Raw genomic sequence first — 27,802 nt, 5'->3', positions numbered from 1 at the left:
CTGCAACGTGGGGCGAAACGTTGGCTCAATAAAATAGTATAATTGTACTATTTGAGTTTTTTTGACCGGACCCGGACCATATTCCTTTCATCTTTACACACGGTCAATCAATAATCTTCCAGTATGTTAATAGTTTTATTTACTAAGATACACGACAGTACGATCAATAGTCGGGGTGGCTGTCAATAAAGGCACAAAATAGTAAAAAAAAACAAAAAAAAAAAACTATTTAATGTTAACCAACGATTCGCCCATTTTTGCAGGGTGAAATGAACACAAAATACAAACAATGTAAGATGTGACAAGAAAGGTTGTATCTTTTTTTCACTCAGTCCTGCAAGAGGCTAAACGTTGGTTGATTATGAGTTATAATTAAAACTGATTTTTTATTAGATTGTCCTTGAAGTGGGATTAATCGGCCGGAACATTGGACATGTTATGTCTTAATAAAGAAGATATTAATCGACTTTTAATGTTATGGAAGTTTACTATTGAAGCAGATAGAACTGCTCATAGCTCTCTGTTCGAAGATAAGAAGTCGGAACTGTTAACTGTCAACTTCTTTAAAGTTTAATTATTTAAAATTTAATTTTTTAGTTATTTTTTTTATCATTCGTTCACTTATTTTTTAATTATACTATAAGCAAAACAAAGCCAAATATATATCTTGTTGATTTATTAGCGTTGTTATTTTCCTAAGCGAAAATACCAGTTATTATTTTTTGTCCTTTTTCGCCTGTTTTATGAATCTATCTAATGTAATTCTATGGCTGCAAAAATACTTTGGATTTACCAAATTTTAAGTGTCATTTCAGGTATATATGTATTCGATTGAGTTACAGGATGTTTAATAGTTATATAAAAATAAATTTATTGTAATCTTTGATGTGTTTAGGTTCTTTATTTATTGATGCTAAAGGAAATATATGTGGGAATAGACATTTAGTCCAAGAAAGAGGGAGTATTAACAGTCCGAATTATCCTCATCCATATCCTAATGCAACTAATTGCAGTTGGACTATTTTATCACCGCCCTCCTCTATACTCACATTAATGTAAGCAAAAGATACCTTAAACTTTTAAACTGTTTCTAATTTATTAGAATACAGGGGTTCAATATAATATATTATAATTGTTTTTTTTTCAATGGTAACCCAATCTTTTTCTCCAATTATTTTTTTATTTAACTCTGAGTATAAAATGATTAAATTTATTGCTCATTGTGTTTTCATATTATTAAAATGTTTAAGTTCAATATTTTATGATAAATGTTTCTGACAGTTTAATCTAATGCATTGTTTACCCTTTACTAACTTTGGTGGTTGTAAAATATCTGTAGAATGTTAAAATTCTTTTGATCTGTTGTGAATGTTGAATCATCTCTATTAACTAGCCTTTATTGCTGATATATGTTTTTTCAACTATCAGAAATGGGATAATGATTCTGTGTTTCATCCCACAAATCATATATATCACAAATTTTTCAAATGATCTGTTGAATAGTTCTCCTTTTTGATTATATTATATTTAAGTAAAATATAAATTTATAGTAAAAAATTAGAATAATTTGTCTGTTAAATTAAAATTTAAAAATTATACTTTTTACCAGACAAAATAATCATTTTTCATAACAATTTACAATTTTGATGGTTTTTTTTTTTGTTATTGAATCAATCGGGTAAAAGACACACAGGATTTATAAAATGGTTAATTTGTTTTTTAAAAGTGCTAACATCATAGCATTTAAAACAGTTTAAAGAGACTTGAAATTTCATAGGAAAGTCTCAGTGTTTTTTCTTATTTCTCGTTAATAAAATAAAACTTTTGACTATACTTTGTTGTTTTGGTAAAATATTTAATTTATGTTTTTACTATGCTCAAATATTCTTGTATACTTAATGTATATTTCTTATTGAACTTTTTAGCATCTTCCCTTTTCTTTGATGAAAATAGTTTAGAGATATGTGTTAAGGCATTACTCACACCTATAAATCTTTATATTTCAGCCTTATCATTTGTCACCATTACTATCATGTTGATCTAATTAATTAGGTCATGTTTTTTAATGTTCTTGTATTGCCTATAAATTTGATAATAACCATAAGTGGAGTTATGTATGCTATACAGAAATCAATGGTTGTGTATGATTATTTATTTATGATAAATTAAATCTCTTGTATTTTATTTAATGAAACAATTAGAATTTGGAATTATATCTATAAACCTGTAACATTAATATTAAGATAAACTGAAACAGAAGGCTATTCTGTTGGTTTTTTTTCAAATCAACCGATTTGATTTAGGTGCTAGCCTTTTCCATGAGTTTTCTCCATTCAATTCATCACTGTGCAGTTATTAATTTTGATATATTTGGGGCTTACATGCTACTTCATATCTCCTCTGAATTGAATTTAGCTCTGTAAATACTTCTCCAAAACTAATACTACTAAAACTTAAGCACCTTTCAGCTTCACTCTTTGGACATCTCACTGTCCCATCCTTACAGAAAATCCTACCTAGTCAAACCATTCCACCTTTATTACTGCCACATTATTAATAGTGTAGTTTTCTATCCACATTTTTTTTTTAATTTCACAAAACATCCTTTAAGAAATTTTTTGTTTAGAAAAGAAGATGCTTTTCATCTTCTTTAAATTTGATCTGAGAACAGTGGTTCTGATGAATTTGGACCACAACTCTTAATTCATGCAAATTGGTCATAGTTTCATTGAGGACAGGAGAAAAGAAATGCAGAAAACTAGAGAATAAATGCAAAATATCCACCTCCTTATGGAATGTTTCAAATTATATCCATGTATGCACTCCTCTTTCGTTTTTTTTTCTGAAAGTCTATAGCTTTTTTAAAAATAATGTAATATAAAGAATGACAGGCCTAGAAAAATATTTTATCTTTCTTCATTTTATGTTCGTGTGAACATTGTTTTTAAAATTAGTGAAAGAATGATGTCAAACAATAAAGGAGGTCTAGTGGAGTAATCCATGACAGTAAAGCATAATAATACAGTTTTCACTTCAATCACTGTATTTGATGGGGGACTGAGAATAATTCACAGTGACAAGAAATCATTTTCATACTATGTCTAAGTGAAGAAGCAATGAGGAGGTTCCTCTTTAATCGTTATACTTTTAATAAAAAACCTAGAACTTAACCCAAATTACTGCCTTCATACCAAAAGTACTTATTAGTTCAGCAAGTCTTCTCAGACCATTGTACCTTTTGGAGAGCCATGATATATAAAACTCATCACTTTATCTTGTTTGTGTCTAATTTTAACTCACCTGTGGCTTCTAAAGTTTTGCCTTCTATCGGGAGACTTTGGAATCACTAACATACAATAATCGTTTTACTTTAGAACCACGATTGCCAGTGGTATTTGTTAGAGAAAAAATATATTAGAAGGGCTTTCAAACCTATATCACTGCATCCAGCTTGTCTATTCCGGGCCTCGCTTAGTTTTGGTGATTGAGTCCATCAGACTGTGTGTTGTAGAATTTCCGAGGAAGTGGAACTTCATTCTGTTTACCACTTTTTTTACCCTGTGCGGTAACTAATTTTGCTGTGAACTAATTTTTATAAATTATTGTTTGTTATAATAGTAATCATTTTTATCTTTACCTCCTTAAATAGTTGGAAATTTTAGTGAAAATATACATGAGATAAATATCAGAGTTTTAACAAAGAGTGAGTAACTATTAAGATTACTAACTAAGGTATAGTATTCTCTTCCCTTGTTGCTTGAATGAAATACTGACTAGTCCCTGACATATTAAACACTATAGTATTGTTCATTATAATTTACTGTAGTCTGATTGAGATATTCTCTGGAAAACTAATATGTTTTCTCCTACATATTTTATCTGAACAAAAATGATCTGAGATTCTGATTCATTCAAACATCTGTCTTTAAGATCAAAATCAATTATGTCTATTCCTCCACTTTGTGTTTCTTTGAAAGAGATAATGTACATACATAGGGATAATGAGTATTTTATCTCTTAGTCAAGTTTCATGTCTTATCATATGTGTATCATTACAGACCGCACACTCAACAAACTTCTCACATTGAATCTATGGTCAATAATGAGCACATCATTAGGAATTTTGGTGTATTCTTTATCGGAATGTTGTTCTTTTATTTTATGTGGCTTGGGATCTTGTTTTGTTATGAGTTATTTCATTTCAGTCACATGATAATATTTCTAAAAGAAGTTTTATTTTTTGACATTGCTTTTAACAAAAATTGAGATGGTTATGTAGATAATAATGACATCTTTGTTATAGAGTGAAAGATATTGACATTGAGGATGATCAAGGTTGTATCTCTCCCCCTTGTTGTAATAAAAATGTATTGATACTTCCACAAAATGATAGTACTTTAACAAAAAAAATTTGTGGCCATAATTTGACAATAAAGCCTATTCAAGTTTCTCATCTGGAAACAAAAATAATATTTCAAGCTACAAGAAACTATGTCCAATCTAGAGGATTTTCACTCTCATATAATATTGAAAACTTCAACCCAGGTAAGTGCCTAGTACCAAGTTTTAAAAAAATCTTGATTTGTTATTAAATAAAAAAATAACTCCTAATATATAATTTTAATTTATATTAAGATTTAATCATTGAATAGAATTGTTTTTCAGAAGTGAAATCATTAATTATTTTCTTAATGGTGGATCTAAGGTTATTTAAAAAAAATTATTTCCATTTTGTCATTTCTAAGTACTTGTTTATTCTCTTCAAATTATTCCCCCTTTCAATGCCTAGTCTTGTATGTCATCCTTGCACGATAATTCCATTCTTCAAATGTACCAAAAATCATTCAAACCAACAAGGAAACATCCTTCTATAATTTTTAGCTGGTTTGAGTTAATGGTTATATTATGCAGTATTTTCTCTTTTTTTTCTTAACGAATATCTATTCTACTTCTATGTTTCGTAGTTAATGTCTAGGATCTGAAAGATTAGGTTATTATTGGTAGAAATGAAGATTTACATATTTTAGAAACATGTTCTTGGAGATTACCCTTTTCTTTAAGAAGATTATATTGGAAGCAAAATATTACATACTTCCATCTGTGTTCACTCTTTCTTTGGTCTCATTGTCAATGATTACATCCATATTCGAGATATTTAAGCTTGACCTTATCAATTGATTTGTATGTTACATCGTGTATTATGGAATCCTGTCGATTCACATAAATTTTGTTTAATTAGGGCTGTACTCCATAATGTTTTTTTCTAAACTTACTTGCAGAATCATTTGTCATGAATCAAATCCCAATCATTGGCTAGAACTTATATGTCATTGGTATAGTATGATTTGGGTAAATTGAATACATTTAAAGAAAATAATACTAAGATTAATTGTTAACACATTTTATTAAGATTAGTTTTATTTCCTTTATTAATAACTGAATCATGGTAAATAAACCATTATACCATTAAAATCAGACTACCCATGAGGAAGATAAGGTAATTAAAATCATGGATAACATTAATTTTATACTTAAAAGAATTCTCTGAAAAGAAGTAGTGTACTAAAGGTCCTGATCTGTATCATGGCTTTGTTTGGTTTATTACAGAATCCCAAATTTTTTTATTGGTTAACTCCATCCTTATCTTCTATTGGTTAATTCAGTACAACCATAGGCTAAAGGCTAATTTTTCTCCCTTATTTTGTTATGCTTATTATATCGCAATTTACTGTATTATTAACTTCTATCAATCTTTTTTTTTTAAATCAAATTAATTGCAGTTCTTTTTCCCTATGGTATTTGTATATTTTGTTCTGTTTTTTTTTTTCAAATATACCAGTAATTATCTGGAGAAGGGTTTATATTTATCCATTTAAATAAAAATCATAGCAAGCAGATTGCCACAAACATATATATGTATACTCACATATATGCATGCATGTAACTGGATGATATGGAGCTAACATACAAGACATTGCTGTACCAAACAGCAGTAATACATCTTCAGTTTGAAGAGAAAAAAATTGCAAGTTTCAGCACTGGCAGCTAAACTAAGAGGTTAGTGCTGGCTGGATAAAGTATATGTGAGTTAAGCAATGGTTTGATATCAGTATCAATGTTAGCTACTGAGAAGCTTGGCCTCTTGGTAGTTGTTATAAATGAAATTCAGAAAGCTGTGCTCCTTAACATCCTAAGGGTGGTGAGGAACTTCGTAAATATTAACCCCTATAATATTAGTAAAGATCAACCCCTGGTCCCCCATCCTCTTCTAAATCCTGATTAGTGGTCGTCTACATTGTTTTCCTGCCAACCAAAACTAATCATTGTCTTTTAGCCAACAGAAAGAAACCCGGATCTGGTTACTACGTTCAAGTATAAAAAGCATTCTTTAACTTTAGATAGATTTCACCAATATTCTACATGTTTTATTTTTTCTTATTTTCTGTGTTAATTATTATAGTTTTGCCCTAACGGATTCTTCCCAGCTTAATCAATTCCAATGCTTATGATGTTTATGTCATTATTTGCTTTCACAAATCCTTTATTTAATTATATTCTACAATCACCTCTACCTTAAATTTGGTTTGATAAGTCACACTAATAATCTATGAATTTGGTGTTGTGGAGTTTTTCATTTCAATATAATATTTTCATTCAGCATACAGTTCAATACCTCCAACAAAATCTCTCTCTCTCTCCAGAGAGTGAGTCCATATTTATATATATATATATATATATATATATTTCATTTATTGAAACTATTTATATAAAATGTCTTTTAATTACTAAATAAGTTATTTAATAGTTAACGGTTTATAGTTTTATGTGGGCCAGATCAAGCCATTTGTAATTCAAACTCCAACCACTGTTTTTCTCCATCCTTGGAGCGTTGTGATGGTATTTTCAACTGCCCTGATGGTGAAGATGAAGTGGGATGTGGTAATTACTATTTTTTAAAGTTGATAATATTTTTTTCTTCAAAGTCAGCTGATTAACCTAAATTTTTAAATAGGAATATCAAGCCATCAGGTTCATTTATCAAATAATTGTATGAGTCCATCACTTTGGTGTGAAGGAAACTTCATTTGTGATGGCAATAATAACCAAGAAACTTGCTTAAAGGTATGTATTAGTATATTTATGATGTGTTATTTTTTATTATTACACACACACACGCCCGCGCGCGCAGACATACTGCATACATGCAACAGTATCCAGTAAGTGAATACTGCTTCGAACTCTGGATTTTTATGGGTGAAGATCAACAACAGGTGTATTTTTAGCTGTTATGCCTATCTCAGCATCACAATTGAAGAACTTGCAAATATGTTGAGTCGCATTGTCTTAGAGGCTAGTTGCCATAAGCCAGTTATAATTGCTGGTAATTTCAATGCATGGACAACATAATGGTGAAGTAAGATAACAAATTGATGTGGTGAAGTTCTTGTGGAAGCTTTTGCACAAATAAGTGATATGATCCTGATGAATACTAGAACAAACCTGAGGTTCACTAGGTCAGGAAGATCATCTATTATAGATTTGACATTTGTCAGTGGGTGCCTGCAACGGATCGTTACTTGGAAGATTTGTGTATTTTATACTCACAGTGATCACCAGGCTCTCTTAATTACACTGGATACGCCTGCAAGACGAGTTGTCGATGGAGACCTGCTGGCTGGAACACGAAAAATTTTGATGACGGTTCATTCACTGTAATCCTAGAGGATGAATGTGAATTGAAAGGGTTGGCCCAGGTAAAGGGGCCTATACTGACCTCTTTTATTTCTAGAGCTTGTGATGAAGCTATGACCCATTCAAAGCCCTGCAAAGATCATTCTCGAGTATACTGGTGGACAGATACTATTGCCGATCTTGGTTGGTGTTGTAACCTAGCAAGAAGATGTTACCTGTGAGCGAGACATCTTCCAGAGTTTTCTGTGCTTCAGGAAGAGTTCAAGAGAGCTAGAAGGAACCTCCGAGAAGCCATCAAAGAAAGTAAGAGACGTTGCTGGAGAGAACTTAGTGATGAGGTGGATGCAGCTCCTCATGAGATCGAATTCTGGGGACAATATTGTCAGCACACTATTCCCGGAACAGATATATAAATCATACACAATACACCAAGGTGGAGGAGAGGTGCTAAGTGTCAAGCAGCAATCATCACTCTGGATGTGAACAATGCTTTTAACACTGCAAGATGGATCTGTATATTAGATGCCCTATGGACTATGACGATGCCAGTCTATCTTATGAGAGTTCTTACAGACTACTAGGGTTGGAGTTCTGTATTATTTTTCAGTCATTGACCAAAGGAGATCAAGGTGACTGGTGGTATCCCACAGGGATATGCTTCCAGAGTGCCTGCAGATACAGTCATTCTTTAAGATAGGTCACCCTGTCCTGCTTAAGCAGTATTTCGTGAACTGCCCTTTCTGTCATATCTAGCACCTCCCGTTCATTAAAAAAAATATCATACTTGTTCATGATGGAGTCTTTCTGACTAAGTCATTGCCCCTACTTGTGCCCTAGAGTCGTCTACCAGCTGCTGGCACTTGTGATTTCTTCTCCAAATTCTAATTTTCCACCATCCCCTGTTATCAGCATACTACCCACTAGATTGCTGTAGTTTTCTCGTCTCTCTAAACATATGAAAGATATCTTTTTCTGAGGCCCACCTTCTCTCTTCTGAGAGAACTCTTTTTTGTACTACTCCTTTACTTTCTCCCATGGGGTCTCTGTCTCCTTGAATCTGGTTCGGTATGCTTCTTTTTATTTGGCATACTATTACTAATTTCATTGAATTAGCATTCTCCCTATCCACCAGGTTCTCAATCCTCGCCATCAAGTGATCTCCCCCTTTTAGAAAATGGTTCGTCGCCTATCTCATCTGTGAACCTTTCTAATTCTAAGACTGCCTCCTGTAGGTCCTAAGCAGTTACCGTTCTAATTTATGTCAACGCAAGAATATTGGCATGAGCTTACATCAAAGTGGTTTCTGGTAATGCTGGTAATTCTTCTTGGCTTACTGATGCCGGTGGCAGGATTATTTGATGGAATGTTCAAAATTGCCAGCCAAACTATTCCATCTCCTGTCATCTTCACTGTTTATCAAATAATGAATAATTAAGATGAAAAAATATGTGGGTTTACTGACAGAAAGGATGGCAAAATAAAAAATAAAAGTTTAATAGTTTTTTATATTTAATAACCAAACTGACGTCCATGGTTTCAGCGCTACTTAAGACTGTTACAGATCAAAAAGATAATAAAAAAAAGGGAAAAGGGGTATTTAATACAACTGACTTTGTGGGTGGGCTCCTTCTGCTTATACAGACATATCCATTCTATCAGCTGACATTGTAACCCACCTATCAGACTATATCTATATATATTGATAACTTTTTTTCTTGACTGTTGTAGGTATGTATTTTTTTTTGTGGGTCTTGAGGATTAGTCAATAATATAACTTTATTGTTTGCATAGTTATGCCAATTGTCTATTACAGTATGTTCTACATTGTGATCCAATCAACTCCAGGTTTGTGTCGGAACTGTGAAGTACAAAAACAAATATTTGTTATTTTTTCTTCAACTTTCTTTAATTTATTTTCAACCTCTACATTTCCATTACATGCAACTATCTTATTTTAATCAATTTTGGAAACATAAATTTATTTTTAATTAAAAAAATTGTTGATACAAAAAGCATCACTTATGCTGGTATTATACTTTTCACTCATATTTTGGAAATTTTTAAATTTGAAGTTAAACTCTTATCTACCGAATCCATATAATTTTGGTTAGTAAATACTTAACCTATAAAACACATTTTCTAGTACCTCAGTTGGAGCATGAACACATGAAGCTATAGTTGTACAGCTTCCCTTTAATCCATAATGCAAGCAGCCTAGGGTTAATTGTTTTCAATCCCATTACTAGTTGTGACAGCTTTTTTATTGAAGGAGATCCTAGGGTATGTTCTGTTAGTGTGCTAAGTGTAGGAATATTAGTGTGCTGTATGAGTCAGTGTCTTCCCAATCCAGAGCTTAGTTAATGTGTTTTTATTAATGTTTAATCAGCTCTATAATCTTGGTAGCTGAAACATCATAATTTTTTCATAATAATTATTCTTAAAAGATTACTTTTAATGTAGAACTAAGTCATGACGCTTTAATATATAGTAATTGTTGTTCAGGGCATTAAACAATATGTAGTGTTTTACCTATTTTCTTAATTGCTACTATGAAATAATTTGTTGAAAATATTGTATGTCTTCTTAATCCAATGTTAGAAGTCCTTTGAGGGTAGATCTGTTATGTACATTTCCTTTTCATCTTCTCTTCAAGATCCCTTCAAATCATTATGCTTATTCATTAAACTAATTTTTTTTATTTTAGTTAATTTTCGGTGTCAGCTATCACTGATATCCAGTTTTATTTTTTGTCATGTGATGTTCTCCCTTGCTTCAAGCATAATCACCTGTTAAGCAGGTGAATTCACTGATGAAACATTATATTGTATAAATAGGGATTTGGATTTTTTTTTTCAAAGTTCTTAACCCCCTTTCTTTTAAATTTTTTTTCAACTATTTACTTTGACTTACCTTTATATGGAATACATAGTAAGGAGAAGTATTGTGGTCATGGAAAATTTTGAATTTGAGTTTTTGCCAAGTATACATGTTCTTACAAAAGGGTCAGGTCTATGTGTGTCTTAACAGTCCAGCACAGAAATGAAAAGTTATATGAAACTGAAATTACATATTCAGGGGAAGTTTCTCATTGCAACTTTTTTGTTAAAATTGACTGACAAGTGCCACATTATGATTTTATGATGTTTTAGGGTTTGCTCCGCAACAGCTCTTACAGTTTTGATTAAACTCAGTTAATCAATATGGAATTAAATATTCTTTAATATGTATTAGATCTTATTGACTTTGCTTATATGTGAATTTTCAAAATTGCTTCCTCTGAAGTACCTTTAATTTACCTCTTATTTTTATTGGTAAAGGAAAAATGGGTTTGATTATTAAGGGGATAAGAGGTAAAATATATTTCTTTCAGGTTGAAAACACATTTCCGAAAATAAGAGAAGTATTATATTCTGTTGGAAAGCCAAAGATTTTAGAAAAAATAATGTTTAACATATTAGTTCATAGAATGTTGCAGAGAATGATGAAAAACACTTAAATATAAGGTCTGTTCTAGTACGAGTTTGAGGGTTAAACTGGAAGAGGCATGAGCAGTGCATTTTTTCCGTTCACCAGTCTAATCAAAATTTTTATTTTACCATAATTATTAAAGGGTTACTTTTTTAATTTGACTTAACCTATATATGGGTGTTTTAGTTGACAGCATGACTAACTCCATAAAATCATTCTTAGTATTTTCAGTACTAAGTATTTAACAATTTGGCATTGAATAAATGGTTAACAACAGAATTTAAATTTTTGTAAACTATTGTATTTTTATAATTAGATTTAGTCTGTCAACTGAAAGGCTCATTTGGAAAATTAGTACAGGAACATATTGCCACAGTGAATATTATAGAAATATCTGTTCTGAAACAAGGGAGGATTAATGTCAATTTAAAGAAGGATGGTAAGTGAAAGTGGTATTCTGCATGCACCACACCATTTTTTTTTTTAATTTTAAGCTTTAAAATATAATGCCATTTTCATCTACCTGCTCAAAGTGATGTGTTTATTGGATTTTAACATGGATTTATTTTAATGGTTGTAGGGGTTTTGCTTGTAATATAAAAAATTTGTAAGCTTATTTTTTCAAAATCTATTCTCATCTTGTTTGAAGCTCTCCAGCTACTCAAAACCCAATCATTTATTGAGAAAATCCGAGAGACTGACAATTTTACATCTTATTATGAAATGATCAGCCAAGAGAAGAGTGCTCATTTGAGTAATCCTCATTTTGTCTTAAACATCATCGATCATATTACACTGCTAGTTGGAATGTGCCTACTGCCTTTATGGAAGACTAATACTATTGGTTAAACTTGAGCTCAAGTATCGTATTAACTGACCTAAGAGGAGTATTTTTTAACTAAAAAATATGCATGGCATGTCTTACCCAGAAATTCATATATTTTTTTCCTTTTGTTAACAGAATTCAGTCATCAGTGCTACCATTATGGGTTGCCTCTTTTGTGGATTGATGCTTGTGATAGCAATGATGTGCGGTTTACGGTTGTATACTATGCATACTGACAGCTCTGGTTACAGATTTCATTTGCCTGCTCATATTGCTACTAGACTAAGGTAATATATAATTTATTTTAACAATCGAGATCGCATTATTACTATATTTTGTTTTATCTAATTTTTACTTACACTTGCAAATGTATGAAATATATAGCATAGGAATTTAAGTTTTCAATAGAAATAAATATTTTAAAATTTCACTAATCCTAACAGTGAGTAGAAAAACGTCTGTGTGTATGGTAAGTCAAGTTTAAAAGTGATAAGTTGATGAAACTGAAACTGTGTATTTAAGGTTGGTATATGCCTGAAATTTTAACTTGGCTCTGGAATATGCAGCAAGAAAAGCAGGAATTCAGATAAGAAAACCAGTGTTTAATAAATCTGCAATGACTGTCATTCAGGGATGGTTTGGATATTATCATAACTTTTATGAATATGGACAAGGAATTTAAGAACTACAGCTGTAGCAGAAATTGTAATGAATAAGGAAGAACCAAATACATGCTAACAAGAACTTTGGGTGCATTAGAGAGTTTGTATACTCAGGCTCCCAGGTGAATTCAGACAATGATATAGATGGAAAGATTCAAATAAGACTCCTTGCTGCCTACAAATCATAATTTTGCCTCCATTAGCATTTAAAAATTTAAGTACTCTCCAAAGCAACAAAACTAAACATCTACTAAATGATTTATAAATAAATAAGTATTAGACTTGTGTCAACCTATGTCTCTGAATATTAAATTCTAACAAAGAAACAAAACACCAATCTTCAATTTTAATGGCATATTTTACACTTTACATTGTAAAGGCATACCAACACAGAGTTAGTAGGACTGTACAATCAGTGTAAATAACCTTTAATATCAACTAGCTTTTATCTTCATTGAAATAGCCTGACAGAGTTTAAATGCCAAATTTTCACAATGGCTTCCTGTAAAGTACCTCTAATTTTGTTTATTTAAAATAATTAACCATTTTCCATTGTTTTATAAAAAATAGATAAATATGTTGGAAAGTCAAAGATTTAGAAAAATTAGTATATAACATTTAAAGCCATAAAAAGAAGGTAATGAAGAGTGAGGAACAGTATTGAAATAAACTACATCTAATAATAAATGTCTCTTTGTTTCTCTGGTTATTTCAATAGTCAGTTTTTACTTTCTCTTACCTCTACACAAAGTATATACGAAGGGGAAGTATTCTTATCATTTGCTATTTGAGCAAAAATCAGTTTCTACTCGAAATAATGTGGTATGTAGAAGTTTATGTGATTAGTGTATATCACCAGATTTTCTTGCTTTTTTTAAAAACTTTGCCAAGGTAGCTCTGCCTTTCAGGTGTGTTGTCATGTAAGGAATTTTCATATATTATATAGTAAATATTATGATTTCAGTTAATTTTTTTTGCAAAATTATTAATTTCATACTTACGGTTTCTAGTATATAGTGCAGTTTGTTTACTCAAAGTATTTTATTTTTCTAGTTTGACTCGGTATGTATCTTTTCCTGAATTGATTGAAGATGACTTTTTTCATCGAGAACCACCACCTTCATATTCTATTGCAGTTGGTCAAACAAGTGGCCACGTGGAAAGTATTTCTACTAATAGAGGTCATAGGACTCGTTCTTGGAGGCAAAGGTCATTGACTCCCATTAAACCACCTACTCCTACTCCTAGTAGTGAAACTTCAAACCAAAGTTCCCCAAGTAGAGACAGTATAACATCATCTTCTTACCTTTCAAATGATGAAAATGTACAGCTTGTAAATCCACAAGTTTAGACTTATTATTTTTGTTGTAGCATTGTATAAAATTATTTATTATAATAATTTTGGCTCTCTTATTATTAAAATTTCCTATTTTGTTTATAACTAATCATTAAAAGTGTTCTTTTTATTCAGATAGTAGTTTGAATATTGTAATTTCCTTTCTAACTGTTTCTAAACAGACCAAGCAAACAGCAGTAATAAAAGAAAATTTAATCTTGTATACAGAAAAAATGATTTTTAATAGTAATTCAGTACTCAATAAGGAAGTGACACAAGAACATTACGAGAAATTGTTTGCTGTTTGCATTTGACTGTTAAAATCTAATGAAACAATCAGTGGGAGTCTACTATCAAAAATTAGACAGATTCTATGGTGCTTTACAGGTTAAATATCCTGCTGTGGTGAACCAGAAAGGTCTTATCTTGCACCATGATAATGCTGGACCCAACATATTCAAAGTAACCTTGGAGGTGGATAAAATGTTTTATGTAATGTAAATATAGATTTTAGCAAAATTAAGACTGAACTTTTTTTACAACCTAACAGCTGTTCATAAGAAGAATTTTAAAGAAGCAAAAGAGTATATTTTGATTAATTAATAAAAATATGTGATCAATCTTAAGTCTGATAGTTTATATTTAAACCGATATAACAGGTTAACAACTTCTTTAACATATTGTAAATTATACTTATACATTTATGTCACTTCAAATTTTCATTTAAAAATCAACCTTAAAAAGAGTAACTATTTCATTAATACAGGTGTAATTTGAAAAATCATTTTTTTCCCAATAATTACTCTTTATTATTTCTTGTTAGGTTGACAATAATAAAAACTAAAAACATTATATTCAAAAATTAGTATCGTTCTTTGTTTAAGTAATTTTATAATCACTATTTTATTAATCTAATAAGTTTTACATAGCTTATTTTATTGAATAGATACAGGGAATTCTCAGCCCTTTTCCAGTTAATCATGTTCTTCTGTCATGAATCTGATTTTATGAAAAATGTATTCTTTTTTTTTCATTTCTCAAAAATTTATGTTTAACACAGAAATATTTTTTTATTGGTTCTTAAGTGAGCTTACATATCTTAAGTTTTCCCTTTGATCTTAATTAGTTTAACATAAGCCAGAGGTGCCACAAGGGAATGCCATTTTCTCAAAGTATAAAAATTAAAATTGAAATAGTACATTCCAGTGTTCAGTTTATGCGATTGTTTTCTTTTTTATACTACATACTCAACCGCTCTGAGCATACTTGTAGCATCCTTTTTATATCTTTTAAACTCAATAAGGGAGCCGTGAAATTTGATAAGCCCAACAAGGGTACCGCGAAATTTCACTATCCCAATAAGGGTGCTGTCGCCAAAAAAGTTAAGGAACCACTGATCGATAGGATACTGTCACATAAAACAGTGATCCTGGACCTCATCCTCCATGAGGAAATGCTCAAATTGAAAAGGGGCTGGAGGTGCTTTAGCAGAGACTCTATAAAGGATTGGTGAAACCTCCAATCAAAAGAGGAGCCCATAGAAGAGTGTAATGGACAGTGTATAGAGTACCTCGTAGTATGTTAAACAGTTCTAATCTCAGGATCAGGTTAATGGAACCAGCCGGTACCAAGATGGGTAGTCTAGCCCAATTTCTTGCTATTGAATTAATGAGTGTGTGTAGTAGTCTATAGGGTCCTTAATAAGGTGGGATAAATGTTTTTTATAATCATAGAGAAATGGGCTAATTGGAATACACAACAAAATGTATATACAGGTAATAACACTATTTGATGGTATTAGTATAGAATCTCTAGTATTCAAATACAATTTTTACAACAGTCATACAGAAAAGTTTTCAAATTCTGGTTTTTGAGACCATATACCCATTCTCTTCTTAAAATCCCTGCACCATAATTGATAATTTTTTGCACTTTCTTTAATTTCTCTGTAAGTCACTTTTCCCCAATTTTCAGAACATAACGATAAAAATTGTTTTAGAAATTCTATTTTTGCAACCATTACAACACCTTTATCAACTGACTTTGTTGTTGTGCCAAGACGCCTTCCTCTTGAAGAAACATCTAGTGGTCTGAAATAATGAAAATAATGTTAAAAATTGTTTTATATGGGATTTAAAAACAGCATTTGTAAGCTAGAAATCTTTATCTAAAAATTAACTAATTACCAAACCAACATGGACAGTTTTTTTGAAGTTTAGTTCTACATTATTAGAAATAATAAGTAATTTAAAAAAGTGATTTTTCATTTATCAGTGGTATTTGTTAAGTAAAACTTTGGATTAAAAAATCTTAAAAGTGTTACTACATGTTTACAGAACTTCGGGAAATTCTTGCAGCAAGCATGTGGATGGATTATTGGGATTGGTTGATATAAGTTGGGTTGAATTTGTGGTAGACTCATTGAGTGTTGGTTTTGGGGCACAAATCAAAGAACGCTTGTGCTATATCCACCTGTTTGTGTTCAGTAGACATTATTTTAGAACTGCCAACAGATAAATATTTGTGTTCTTCATGCTTTAATTAATTTAAGAATTTCCTGAACCTTTAGATTCAATAATTAACTCTAGTTTAAGATGATATATTTTGAATTGCATGTTTGGGTAGTAAAACTAATAAATATTAGATAAAAAATCCCAGAGCAGATATTATTTATGAGGAATTGCTTTTGGGGAGTGGTAACACAACTGAGAAGTATTCCATGAAATTTAACCTTTTCCTAACATTTTTAGAAAATTGATCTCTCTAAATAGCATTCATAAGTGATTTTGGGCGTAATAACCTTTTTGAATAATATTTTACTGCAATTAGATTATTAGTAGTTTATTAAAATTTTCCCATTTTTGGAAATTTTCAAAATTTTGAGGGCTTTTAAATTTTTTAGGATAACATTTTCTGTACCTCTCTCCACCTTGTAGTTATGTCTCTGTTTCCCTGATAACTAGTATTGGTCAAAGCATTGATGAATATGTCTCAGGGTAAACGGATATTTTGTTATGTAATGGGTGGGTAATTGTTGAGTGAATCAGTACTAGTTATGCCAGTGTTCAGTTCAATATGATTGTTGATATTAGTTGATCTGTTAATATTTAATAAAGAGATGTAGCAGCACAAATTGTATCCATTTACATCAATTGGATACATTAGTACTTTGTATTGCCATATTAATTTCAGAAAATTTGTAAAAATATTATTATTAAAGAGCAAATTGTTTGTTATTTTTGTTACATCAAGCCCTTCTGAAATATTCAGACCAAGTAATATAAGCCTTGACAACCAACAGTAATAATATTATTTCAAATTGATAATAAGTGTTTGCCATTGTCTGTCCCCAACTAAACATCACCAGTCATGTTGATGTTGAATAAATTAAGACAATTTTGTAAACACATTGTAAATTAATATAAGAGGTAAGAAAATTAGCTCAACTATATAACTATAAAAGAAACTTACTTATTCAAAACATTACTCCAAATTATACTGGTTGGAGCAGGTTTCCCTCTAATGATTTTGAAAGGAGAATCACAAAAAACTAGATTAGACTGAAGTATTTTTGGAAGATTTCTTTCCACACCTGATCTGCCAATTAAAGAATGTTTAATGATGTCATGGTTAAAAGGACCTCCAGCACCAATCACCACTGTCGAAAGTTTCAAATCTCCTTCAATCAAGTGAGATAATAGAGCTCCCTTAATGAAAAAAAGTATAATTAAATGCACTAAATAAAGCATTAGTACCATCAGATTAATTATATTTTAAGATAAAATAACAATTAAAATAATTTGTGGGAGTGGGCTATGTTGAAAGTGCTTCTGTCTAGAGTATTCGAACAGGTTCAGTATCCAGAAACTACAAATTGGCTCAACTCGCGAAAAGACGGATCTTTCGGTCACATTGTTGAAGCTGACATTGAGTATGTGGAAGGGTTGCAACAAATTGCACAACGATTTCCTCCTCTTACCAGAGAATAAAATTCTACCTGGTGGAAAATTCACAAAATTCTTAGCATCAATGAGCAACAGGGAAAAATATGTTGTGTATTTCGTCAATTTGCAGCAGACTTAGGGTTAAAAAATTAGTCTGAGTGCATCAAGCGCTCAGATTTTGACATTCCCATTGACTTTGAAATTATATCGGCTCAACAACAAGCTACTAATGATTTTGAAAAAGACTTTTTCAACCACGCCATTTTGGAAAGTTAACGGAGGATGTCCGAAAACGGCATAAGATTGAGCTTGTAATAAGTCGATGACGACTGACTTGATTGATTGCAAGACCGAACTTCAGGATTCATCATTATTATTATCAATTGGCTTGACAATCCATTACTGGGTCCGGGCCTCCTCAAGCAGCTTCCACCAGTTTAATCTGTTAAGTGCAGCTGCTCTCCAATTCCTCACTACGAGCAGGGTCCTTGAATCCTCTTCAACTCCATCCAACCATCGAAGTTTTGGGCGGCCTCTTGGCTGTGTTCCATGTAGGCACTCGTTGAGAAGTTATTTGGGATCTCATCAGTTCCCATCCTTGCCACATGGCATGCCCAGCGGGGCCTACCAATTCTCACAATTTTTCCAACATTAGGCTCACCAATTAACAAGTATACTTCCCTATTCGTGAGTCTTCTCCAAGCTGAACCATCCTTTACTGGGCCATAGATATGTCTGAGTATCTTCTTCTCAAACGTTTGGAAATCCCTTTCACTTCAAAAGTGCCCAAGTTTCCGAGGCCTAGAGCATCACTGGTCAAATTAACGTTTTATACAATCTAGTTTTTGTGGATCTTGATAGCGAACTACTACCAAAGTTCTGACGGAGTCCAAACTTCAGGATTGGGTTCACAGTTATATGGATGGATCAGCTGAATCAACCAGCAGAAATTTCAACCACCAGGGGTTTACTCAAGAGATTTTAAATTCAGTACTTTAGTATCTTACGTAGTTGGTAAGGATAGTACAAACTTTGACAGTGAAATAGGAGTTATCCTCATTGTCTGGAGAACACTGTCTAGAAGGCAAGACTGAAATGTTTTTCTCTTTGCTGACTCTCAAGCAGCTATCCTTGCTGTTACTAACAAACAAGAAATTCTATCAAATGCTTTTTTGGAATGTAAATACCTCCTCCATGACCTGACACTTCAAAGGTACTGATGTGATCCTACAGTGGATTCCGAGCCATTGTGGGATTTCAGGAAACGAAGAAGCAGATAATCTTGCCAGGCAACGGGCAAAATTTTCCTTTCCCAGTTAAAAATGGTGGAAGGGAAAAGATGTAAGAGTTTAATAAAAAAAAACCAATCCTAGCTGACCTCTCAAGAAGAGATGTGGTGGCTTGCTTCTGCCTGACAACTGGCCATGATTACCTGCAGTCATCCAAAAAGTAGGCCTGGCTCAGAATCCTATGTGTGTGCAGTGCGACCAAGGGAGAATGGATAGAGACCACTTTGAGACATGTCCTTCTCTGACAGAATTTTAAAAAAATTTGCCAATAAGCATTTAAAAAAATCTAATATATATTGGGCAGCAAGATGTTGAATGGTCGAACGATTGACGACTTTGGCATAAGAAAAAAAAAAAAAAAAAAGAAAGTATCTCATATTCAGAGGAAATAATTTTTTTTGTTTTCTATTTTTGTAGTTTATTTATATTTCACCAGTGTTTCAAACTTAATATATCTATAAATTTCATGAAAAGATAAAAGAATTTGAAGTGAATTTTTTTACAGAAAAAATATGGTTTACAAGGAAAACCCTTTAAAAATCTTTTCTTGAGTAGATTGAAATAAACCAAACAAATTGATTTTTGGTAAACTTTTTCCCTTTAATTAGTGACATTTTTTCCAGGAACACCCTAGATAATCAGTAAATCTTATTCCTGTGTATTTACTTCTGACCATACCCCTAATCATCATCTCTCAAATTTCATTAATAGTCAACAATATCTTTATTATTAATAATAACCTATAAAATTGATTACTAATTTCTATTAAACTTTTGAGTTGAAAGTTAGATAAAAATCAGTATTTTGCATTATTTAGGGTATATTCACAACATGAATTAACAAATAATAAAAGGAACCATTAATACAATATTGCCTGTCTCTGGGGGTGTATCATCGTTTCTAATAAAACTTGAGCAGACTAGTTCTTTTTGCAAGCATCAGACATCTATTATAACTAATTGATAATACTTATCTCTTTTAAGATCTTTAGAGCTTTTTTATTTTGTCGATCCACTTTAAATTACTATTTCTTGAAAATTGATATATGAAAATAAAATATGAATCTAATCCTTAAAAATTACCTGAATTCCAACGTAAATCCAACGGGCAATTTTATCGCTGCAACTTAATGACACAGTAGGATTGCCTCGGCCTGGTTTAGTTCTTACAGCACCCCTTACGTGATAATCAGCACCACTTTTTTTACTATCCTGTTTAGAACCAAAACAAAGTGGTTTGGCTCCGGTTCTATAAACATCAATTTTTTGCCTTTTAGAAAGTGGGAGAAGTTCTTCCACTTCTTCCATAGGGATAATCGAAGCATCTCCACAAGGTACCTGAGATGTGTAAAGATGAAATTTCAGGTTTTTACGTAAATCAAATTTAGGACTTTTCCATTTAAAAACTTCAGAATGTCCACCATTTTTAACTTCTTTCATTTCCTCATATATAAATCGGAGAAATGCACGCCTTGCTAAGACCTATAATTAAACAACTGATATTGAATCTATTTACTTTCAATTTTTTTAAAATATTCTTAGAAGTCTGCAATTATTAATAATCAGGTGATGGTGAAACATAAAATTTTCCTTGATTGATTTATTTGCTAAATCATATTGATAAAGTTAACATTTAGGAATTGTTTCTTTGTCTTTAGAACACAGAAAAATACATATAGTGAACTGGTAGATACAATACATATAGTGAACTGGTAGATACAATTAACTAATACAAAACAAAAATAGATACACTGATAAAGTCACAAAAAAATTAGAGGATTGACCTTTCTTAATGCCAAACAGCAAAGGGGGAATATGGGCATTAGAAGGAATATGTCCATTTTGCTGCGAAAGAGGTGCTTGGAGAAAAGAAGAAGTGGCACTGCCAGATTGGTGGACACAGGAAGTAGCCCAGCTAGTAAGAGAAAAAACAAGCCAATGGAAACTATCTTTCTTCCACCAGGAGAGATGATTGGGTGGCATATAGAACCCTGAGCTGGAAGGTAAAAGAGCTGATGACAAAAATCAAGAATGATTAGTGGGAAAGATGTTGTTAGCAAATCAACCTTTTTATTTATTTATTCAATGATCCCCTTCCTGATTATTTCTGACATACAAGGGGGGAGGGTTATCTAGAGGAAACCAACCTATTCTATCAATGATAGGGCGTTCCATGACCAGGATCATGGGTAGAATGTTCCAGAACAGGTTAGAGAAGGCATACTTTACCCCTCAAGAGCATACTGGTTTTACAGTGGGTCAGTCATGCACAGACAACATATTTGTTCTTTGTCAACTCATTGAGAAGTTCCATTAAAGGAAGCAGAAACTCCATATTGGTTTTATATACCTGGAACAGTAGACATTGGTTGTTCATTGATAAAGGCTGAGGGCACTTATACATCAAAGAAATATATCAAATAAAATGTGGAAACCATCTTTCCAACCATATTCATGGTACCATGAGATTGAAGCAAGGATGTAGCATGTCACCCACGGTATGAACAGTATGGGAATGTAGGACCATTCATGATGACAAACAGTTACTGTCATTCTTGGCTGATGACCAGGTTGTGTTGGCAAGAAAGGTCTACCTCGAAATGATGGTAGTTAGGCTAAAGGCCTGCTACAAAAAGTTGGGCTTAAGAATTAATTTTGAGAAGATTGAGTACATGAACATTGGCTGTACTGTGTACTGTGGTGATACTGGTGTGCTTCTAGTGGACAGGGAGGCATGTCAAAACGTGGACCATGAACTCCCGTTTGTACTCAAAAGTGCAGATGGTTGAGATGGATTATTGGAGGAGGTGTCTCTGTGTCACCAGGCTGGATATAATCAGAAATTCACTAAAGGATGAATGTGGGTGAATCAATAAATGAAAGGATCGGGAATGCCGAATTTTCAAAAAAGCTTTCTTTAAAGTACCTGGAATTTTATTTATATGAAATAATGAACCATCATTCATTGTTAGTAGTAATACAAAATGGATAAATATGAACTATGAAGGAATTTGATAATTAATGAAAGAAGAAAACAATTTTCAAGCAACTGCCTAAAACAAACTGGGTCACAGGGAATAGCCAAAAGCATCCAATTTCATTCCATTTAACACAGATTTGTTAAACTGTTGAATTCAAAGCAGGAAAAAAATAGATAATTGTTTTTCACACCTCAAGAAATCCCTAAATATGAATTTTAATAGCAACAAAAAAATAAAAAAGTTCAATCAAAATTTTCAAGTACCTTTAATTTTGTTTATTTGAAAAAATTAAACTTTCTCATTGTTAATTTAATAAACAATGGATGCAAATAAAATATGAAAGAATTTGCTAATTATTAATTTCACTTACATATATGAAATATATAGTAAGAGGATTGTCATCCAAAATAATAAAGAAATAGCTATTTTGACATGTACAAGAAATAATTTGATCTCATAGTGAACTTATTAAATTTCATTAAAAGTGAAAGTTAGATAATGCGAGCACCAATGTTCTATGTAAAACAAGATCAAAAAATCATTCAAAGTAGATATTCATGCTTTTTTTTAAATTTAAAAGTAATGTAAAAAATATTTTAACATATAATTTTATTTCACTTTATTATGTTCATACAGATTTGTATATATTTAATGTACCTAATTAATCTATAAATTTGTATTTTTCATTAAGCTACCAATTTCTGATTTTAATCAGAATTAGCTTGACACTCCTAAAGGCTGCAAACTTTAAGATTAAGAATATCAACTTATCATTTTTCCATGGTTCATTATGACCAATTGTTTCTGGGTTTTTGATTCTTATAACTCCTAAACATAAAAAAATGAGGTAAGCCTTTCCTTTCTTCAAATAATTTTATTTTCAATTATTAGAAGATGGTCAAGGATGCAGTCAAAAAGAACAGAAATAGTTTTCAATCATTTATTAATTGCCAATGTTTCAACCAAGAGTACAGGTCTCTTGTTATGAAGACTTGCATTGAGGGTCGAAACATTAGCAAATAAGCAGTTGAGAACTATTTTTGTTCTTTTTGACTGTAGCCCTAATTCATTTACATTTACTAATTCATACGCAGTAAATCTTCTGTAATAATAATAAAGGCCTAACGAACCCGAAGGTTTGATGCCCATACCACCAACCGCTCTCCACATACATCTTTCCAATGACACCTCTCCAAACCCAAATCTACTAAATCAATTTTAATGAAATCCTGGTAGATCTTCTATACAAACATAATTTTAAATTTGTTTTTGCACACACTTACAGTCCATTTGACATCAATCATGGTAGAAGAAGGATATTATCCCAAAAGGATTCCATTAAAATTAGTATGTGATAAGTTTATTTTACTAGTTAAAATATTATGCAGGAAAATACAAAAATAAATTAATAATCAAGCATACTTGTTAAAAAATGTGTTTAATTAAACCACATTTATTTATGTTATTTTCACTTTATATCAATAGTTTTTCAAAAGTGAACATTCAAGAGGAAAGAATAGTTCAACCAGAATATGAATAATCCCTTGTTTATGATTATGAACTAGATTTCAAGTTATTAAAATACTGCAGGGACTTTAACACAGAACTAACATAACATAAGACACCCACTTTTAAGTTGCCTGGGTTTGAAGAGTTTCCATATTATTATACAATTCCTTGGACTCTTATGATGCTTTGAGGAAACAAGCTTACACAGGTTTATTTGCTTTCAGGCCTTAGGAATAATACAGTAACCAGAAATCACCTTAGAATTCTATGAGTAGAATTCACTATTCATGGATTTCCATTAGGTCGGTAAGAAGGAGACTGACTGAAGGGAAACTGAGTATCCATTTGTGTGGCCCTCTTCTCAACAAAACCCACAAAAGAAACAGACTTCAAAATGCTGAATAACACATTGATAAGAGCAGACACAACCGGAAGTGAGTTCTTTTCACTAATAATGAGAGGGTGGGCATTAGATCATCAGATGACTTTTCATTTGGAAATGAACAGGGGAAAGATATGTTCAATGTAATATAACAGCAATATTGCAATCCACAAAGGCTAAGATATGTTCCATTTTTGCTTTAATTTTAATTTTTTTCATAATATTTTGAGTGGCATTCGCTTACGGCACCCTGGCCTAAGCTTGGGCTTGGGGCCCCATTGGGGGAACTGCTGATTTAGACTTTTGATTGTTAAATCAATATTTATTAAGCTAGTTTTCAAAACTCATTTTGAATTTAGAGTCACATGAATAGCTTCAGGAAGGAGCAGAATAGATTCTTATTGGATGTATTACTGTTTTGTACAGGATTGATTTGTTTTTTTACTTCTTTTCTACTTATTACTTTATATATAAGGGAACATTAGTTATAACCTCATTTAACACAATGAGGTCTGGGGCTGTTTTCATCTCTTAATAGCGTCACTCTTCGAGGAAGGAGTATAAGGATAGGGTAAGCTGTAAGGAAATGTACAGCAAAAAAAAAACCAGAGCTGGATGGGAAAGGTGGTAGGAGTAAGGACTAACCACCGGCTGCCTTTTGTGTATGTTTATATTGCAGTTGTTGAGTCATTTCAACTTTTCGCATGAATGTCATGATTACACTATATGTTTCTCAAAAACAGATAAATGGAATTTCATTGTTGAAGAACCAAACTGATGAAAATACCATTTACTAAAGATTTATATTCAGTTCATATCTGCGATTAACTGAACGGTTTTACAGATTATTACATAAATGGGAGAAATTCTTATTTACCTCAACATAAACAGGGTAAGGAGGATGTGGTCAGCTCCCCTGTTTTTGGTTTTATTTTCCCTTTGAAGGAGATCAGAGTATGCTACCCTCCAGCAGGTGTTGTACATTTATTCATCTCTCAGACTTGTAATTACATGTCATAACAGGGGTAAGTCACACGAGTATGTCCATGAGCCATGGAATGGTGTATTCCTACAAACCAAGTCATTATTGTTAAAAGTAATAAACATCAGTTAAAGTCTACAAAATGTTTAATTATTACTTAATTTAAAATTCATACAGATGTACAATACAATAAAACTCTCTTAAGTCAAAACTCCAACAATATTGTCAAGTGAAAGGGAAGTTCATGATATTTTCAGGGATTTTTGGTTGTATCAGTGTATTAGGAGATATTTTATTAGGTTAAAGTACTTTTTAATAAATGCAAGAATCATTATTTTTGTATTTTATAAATAAGGAATATTTAATATTAATTTTATTCATGATGAAAAATAATAATGCCAATACTCAGAGTATCATCTGATTCTCCACAAAACTTAGAACAAATAAATAAATTTAAAAGCCTCCAGCTCAATAAATATTGATTTTACAAAGCAAATCCCAAATAACCGTAATTATAAAACTAGCAATTAAAATTGGTTGAACTTTGGTATTTTTTCACATTTTCGTATCTATTTAATACACACAAATTAGGATGACAATTGGTGAAAAGTGGTGGTTTGCACCTGGATGATTTGGCATGGAGTGATTCAGTAATCAGAGTTAGTTACACAAAATTTAGATGAGTTGAAGGGACAATAGGATTTTTAGCCATAAATTGTGTTTAAAATAACAATAAAATTATTGTAAACAAGCTTTCTGGACAATAACTTGGTTCAGTAAAACTATCTGATAAAATAACCTTAGTTTTACTCCATTTTCAAAATAAAGAATGGAAATGAATGTATCTAAAAATGTATTACTCCATTTTCTACTCACAGAATTACTTTAAAAATAAAATTAAAATAATAAATAAACTAAAATTATAATAAAAATAAAACGTCGGAAAATAAATAGTTGTAAACTATTTTTGTTTCACTTTTGACCGCAACCCTGACCATCTTCTTATATATAAAAATAAAATTGAGGAATTAGTATAATGGCAATAATAAGAAGGCACAGACTTATTATAATAGTTTTTGTGATATCTATTTTTAAATGGTCTGATTCTACGGAATGACAATAACACTAAGGGGTGATAAAACGAAATAGAGCACCTCAACAATCTATTAAGGTGACAAAATGAACATTGTACATTTTAAAACAATATAACAATTAATGATTTGAACCTCAAGAAGAAAATGTTCACACCAAGGAGTCTAATAACAGAAAAATAAAATTATTAACAATCAGCTGGTAGATCATTTTTAACTTACAACACAACAGGTTGGTTTATTGTTCCCAGGTACAATTCCTCTACTTTAAATATCAAGTCATGCATTCAATATAATGCATTTAATACTTTACTTATTTATATGGAATTATAAGATACAATCTCAAAACAATAAATCAATTCGAATAAAATATGAGACAAATAAGTATAGCTAAGATTGGATCTTTGGACCAACCTGTTGCAATCAGAGTTAAAACCTTAGTAACTAAAATATCATCAAAATTGGAGAATGATCGATACAAAAGGACACAAATGAACAATATCAGAGCCCAAAAAAAAAAAATCTGTAAATAATATGGTAAAGCAATTACACGAATACTTACTTCAGCATGGCTGTCATTTAAAATTGTTCCTTTAGGACACATGGAATTAACACCAATGCACTTTGTACCAGTAGCTAAACTGACTACAGTGAATTTATTATCTATTTCCATCACAACACCAGCTAACTGAGTCCACTCCTCGCCTTTGATAGGCTTACCATTTTTTCCAAAACTATCATACAATTTAAGGCACAATTCGGCGACATGGTCAGCAAGATTCATATCTAATCATTAAATAGCATAACTTAAGAAGCGGTTTAATAGTAGGGGATAAGGATAAATTTGTAAAGATGGGTAGTTCATGGACGAACAGCAGAGGAACTATTCGGAACAAAGAGTATAAATCCCAATTGAGGAAAAAGGCCACTGCCCCTCCTCCAGTATAAGCCTCTTAAAATAAAAAGGGGTTCGGGCAGAGTAACGACACAAGGATACTTAACAACAAGCTTTATTATTACAATCATCTGGTATATATAAGAATTGGTTTGTTGTCAAACTTAGAGGTAACTAATCCTACTAGTACAGAGTTCTTATTATTATCATGAAGATATACAGCTAACTCCCTCCCTCCAGTTCCTTCGTATGGAGGAACTTTAAAAAAAAATTAATAAAACTGAACATCTTACAAAGAGAGAAAGAATATATATGCATATACGTACTCCTATTCCTCTGAGCTATGCTTAACATAAAAAAAGTATATATATTTCCATAACTCTGAAACCATGAAATAATACATAAGTATTCATTGTAGACCACTACTACATTAAATATAACCTGAAAGCATAAAATCACTGAAAAATGAAAAAAAAAAAAAAGAAAAATAAAATAAAAAAACTCTCTTGACGGTCCAGGCTGAGCGCCGTCGTCCGGCTCGACACTTTGTACTAGGGGGAGTACTCGCAGTTCTTCAAGATGAACTGTGCGGGACCTTAATGGGTGATTTACGTCGCTTATCATAAATAGATTGTGTTCGCTAATGGTAATGATCCGATAGGGGCCCTCGTAACGCACTGCCGTTTTATTGCGGGCGGTTCTAAATCGACGATATACAATTGTATCCAATGCTAGCGGACCCGTTT

The 27,802-nt window shown here is 31.7% G+C and overlaps 2 protein-coding genes across 2 annotated transcripts; one reads left to right on the top strand and one right to left on the bottom strand.

The window, feature by feature from the left end:
* Nucleotides 1-517: 517 nt before the first annotated feature.
* Nucleotides 518-14,118, top strand: LOC106680063 (low-density lipoprotein receptor-related protein 12). Its single transcript, XM_014419530.3, has 7 exons — nt 518-815; nt 896-1,055; nt 4,304-4,545; nt 6,820-6,939; nt 7,013-7,122; nt 12,122-12,273; nt 13,702-14,118. Exons 1-7 carry the CDS (start codon nt 767-769, stop codon nt 13,997-13,999), a joined length of 1,131 nt encoding a protein of 376 aa, XP_014275016.1. The 5' UTR covers nt 518-766; the 3' UTR covers nt 14,000-14,118.
* Adat1 (Adenosine deaminase, tRNA-specific 1) lies at nt 10,431-27,185 on the bottom strand. Its single transcript, XM_014419537.3, has 4 exons — nt 26,724-27,185; nt 20,300-20,698; nt 17,456-17,691; nt 10,431-16,074 (listed from the first exon to the last, which is right to left on the bottom strand). Exons 1-4 carry the CDS (start codon nt 26,943-26,945, stop codon nt 15,825-15,827), a joined length of 1,107 nt encoding a protein of 368 aa, XP_014275023.1. The 5' UTR covers nt 26,946-27,185; the 3' UTR covers nt 10,431-15,824.
* Nucleotides 27,186-27,802: the final 617 nt, after the last annotated feature.

This window comes from Halyomorpha halys, unplaced genomic scaffold, assembly GCF_000696795.3.
Source record: "Halyomorpha halys isolate HHAL.00 unplaced genomic scaffold, Hhal_1.1 Scaffold240.1, whole genome shotgun sequence".
Classification (NCBI taxonomy): domain Eukaryota; kingdom Metazoa; phylum Arthropoda; class Insecta; order Hemiptera; family Pentatomidae; genus Halyomorpha; species Halyomorpha halys.
The sequence above is the reverse complement of the archived record's forward strand: the minus strand, read 5'-3'. Positions and strand labels throughout refer to the sequence as shown.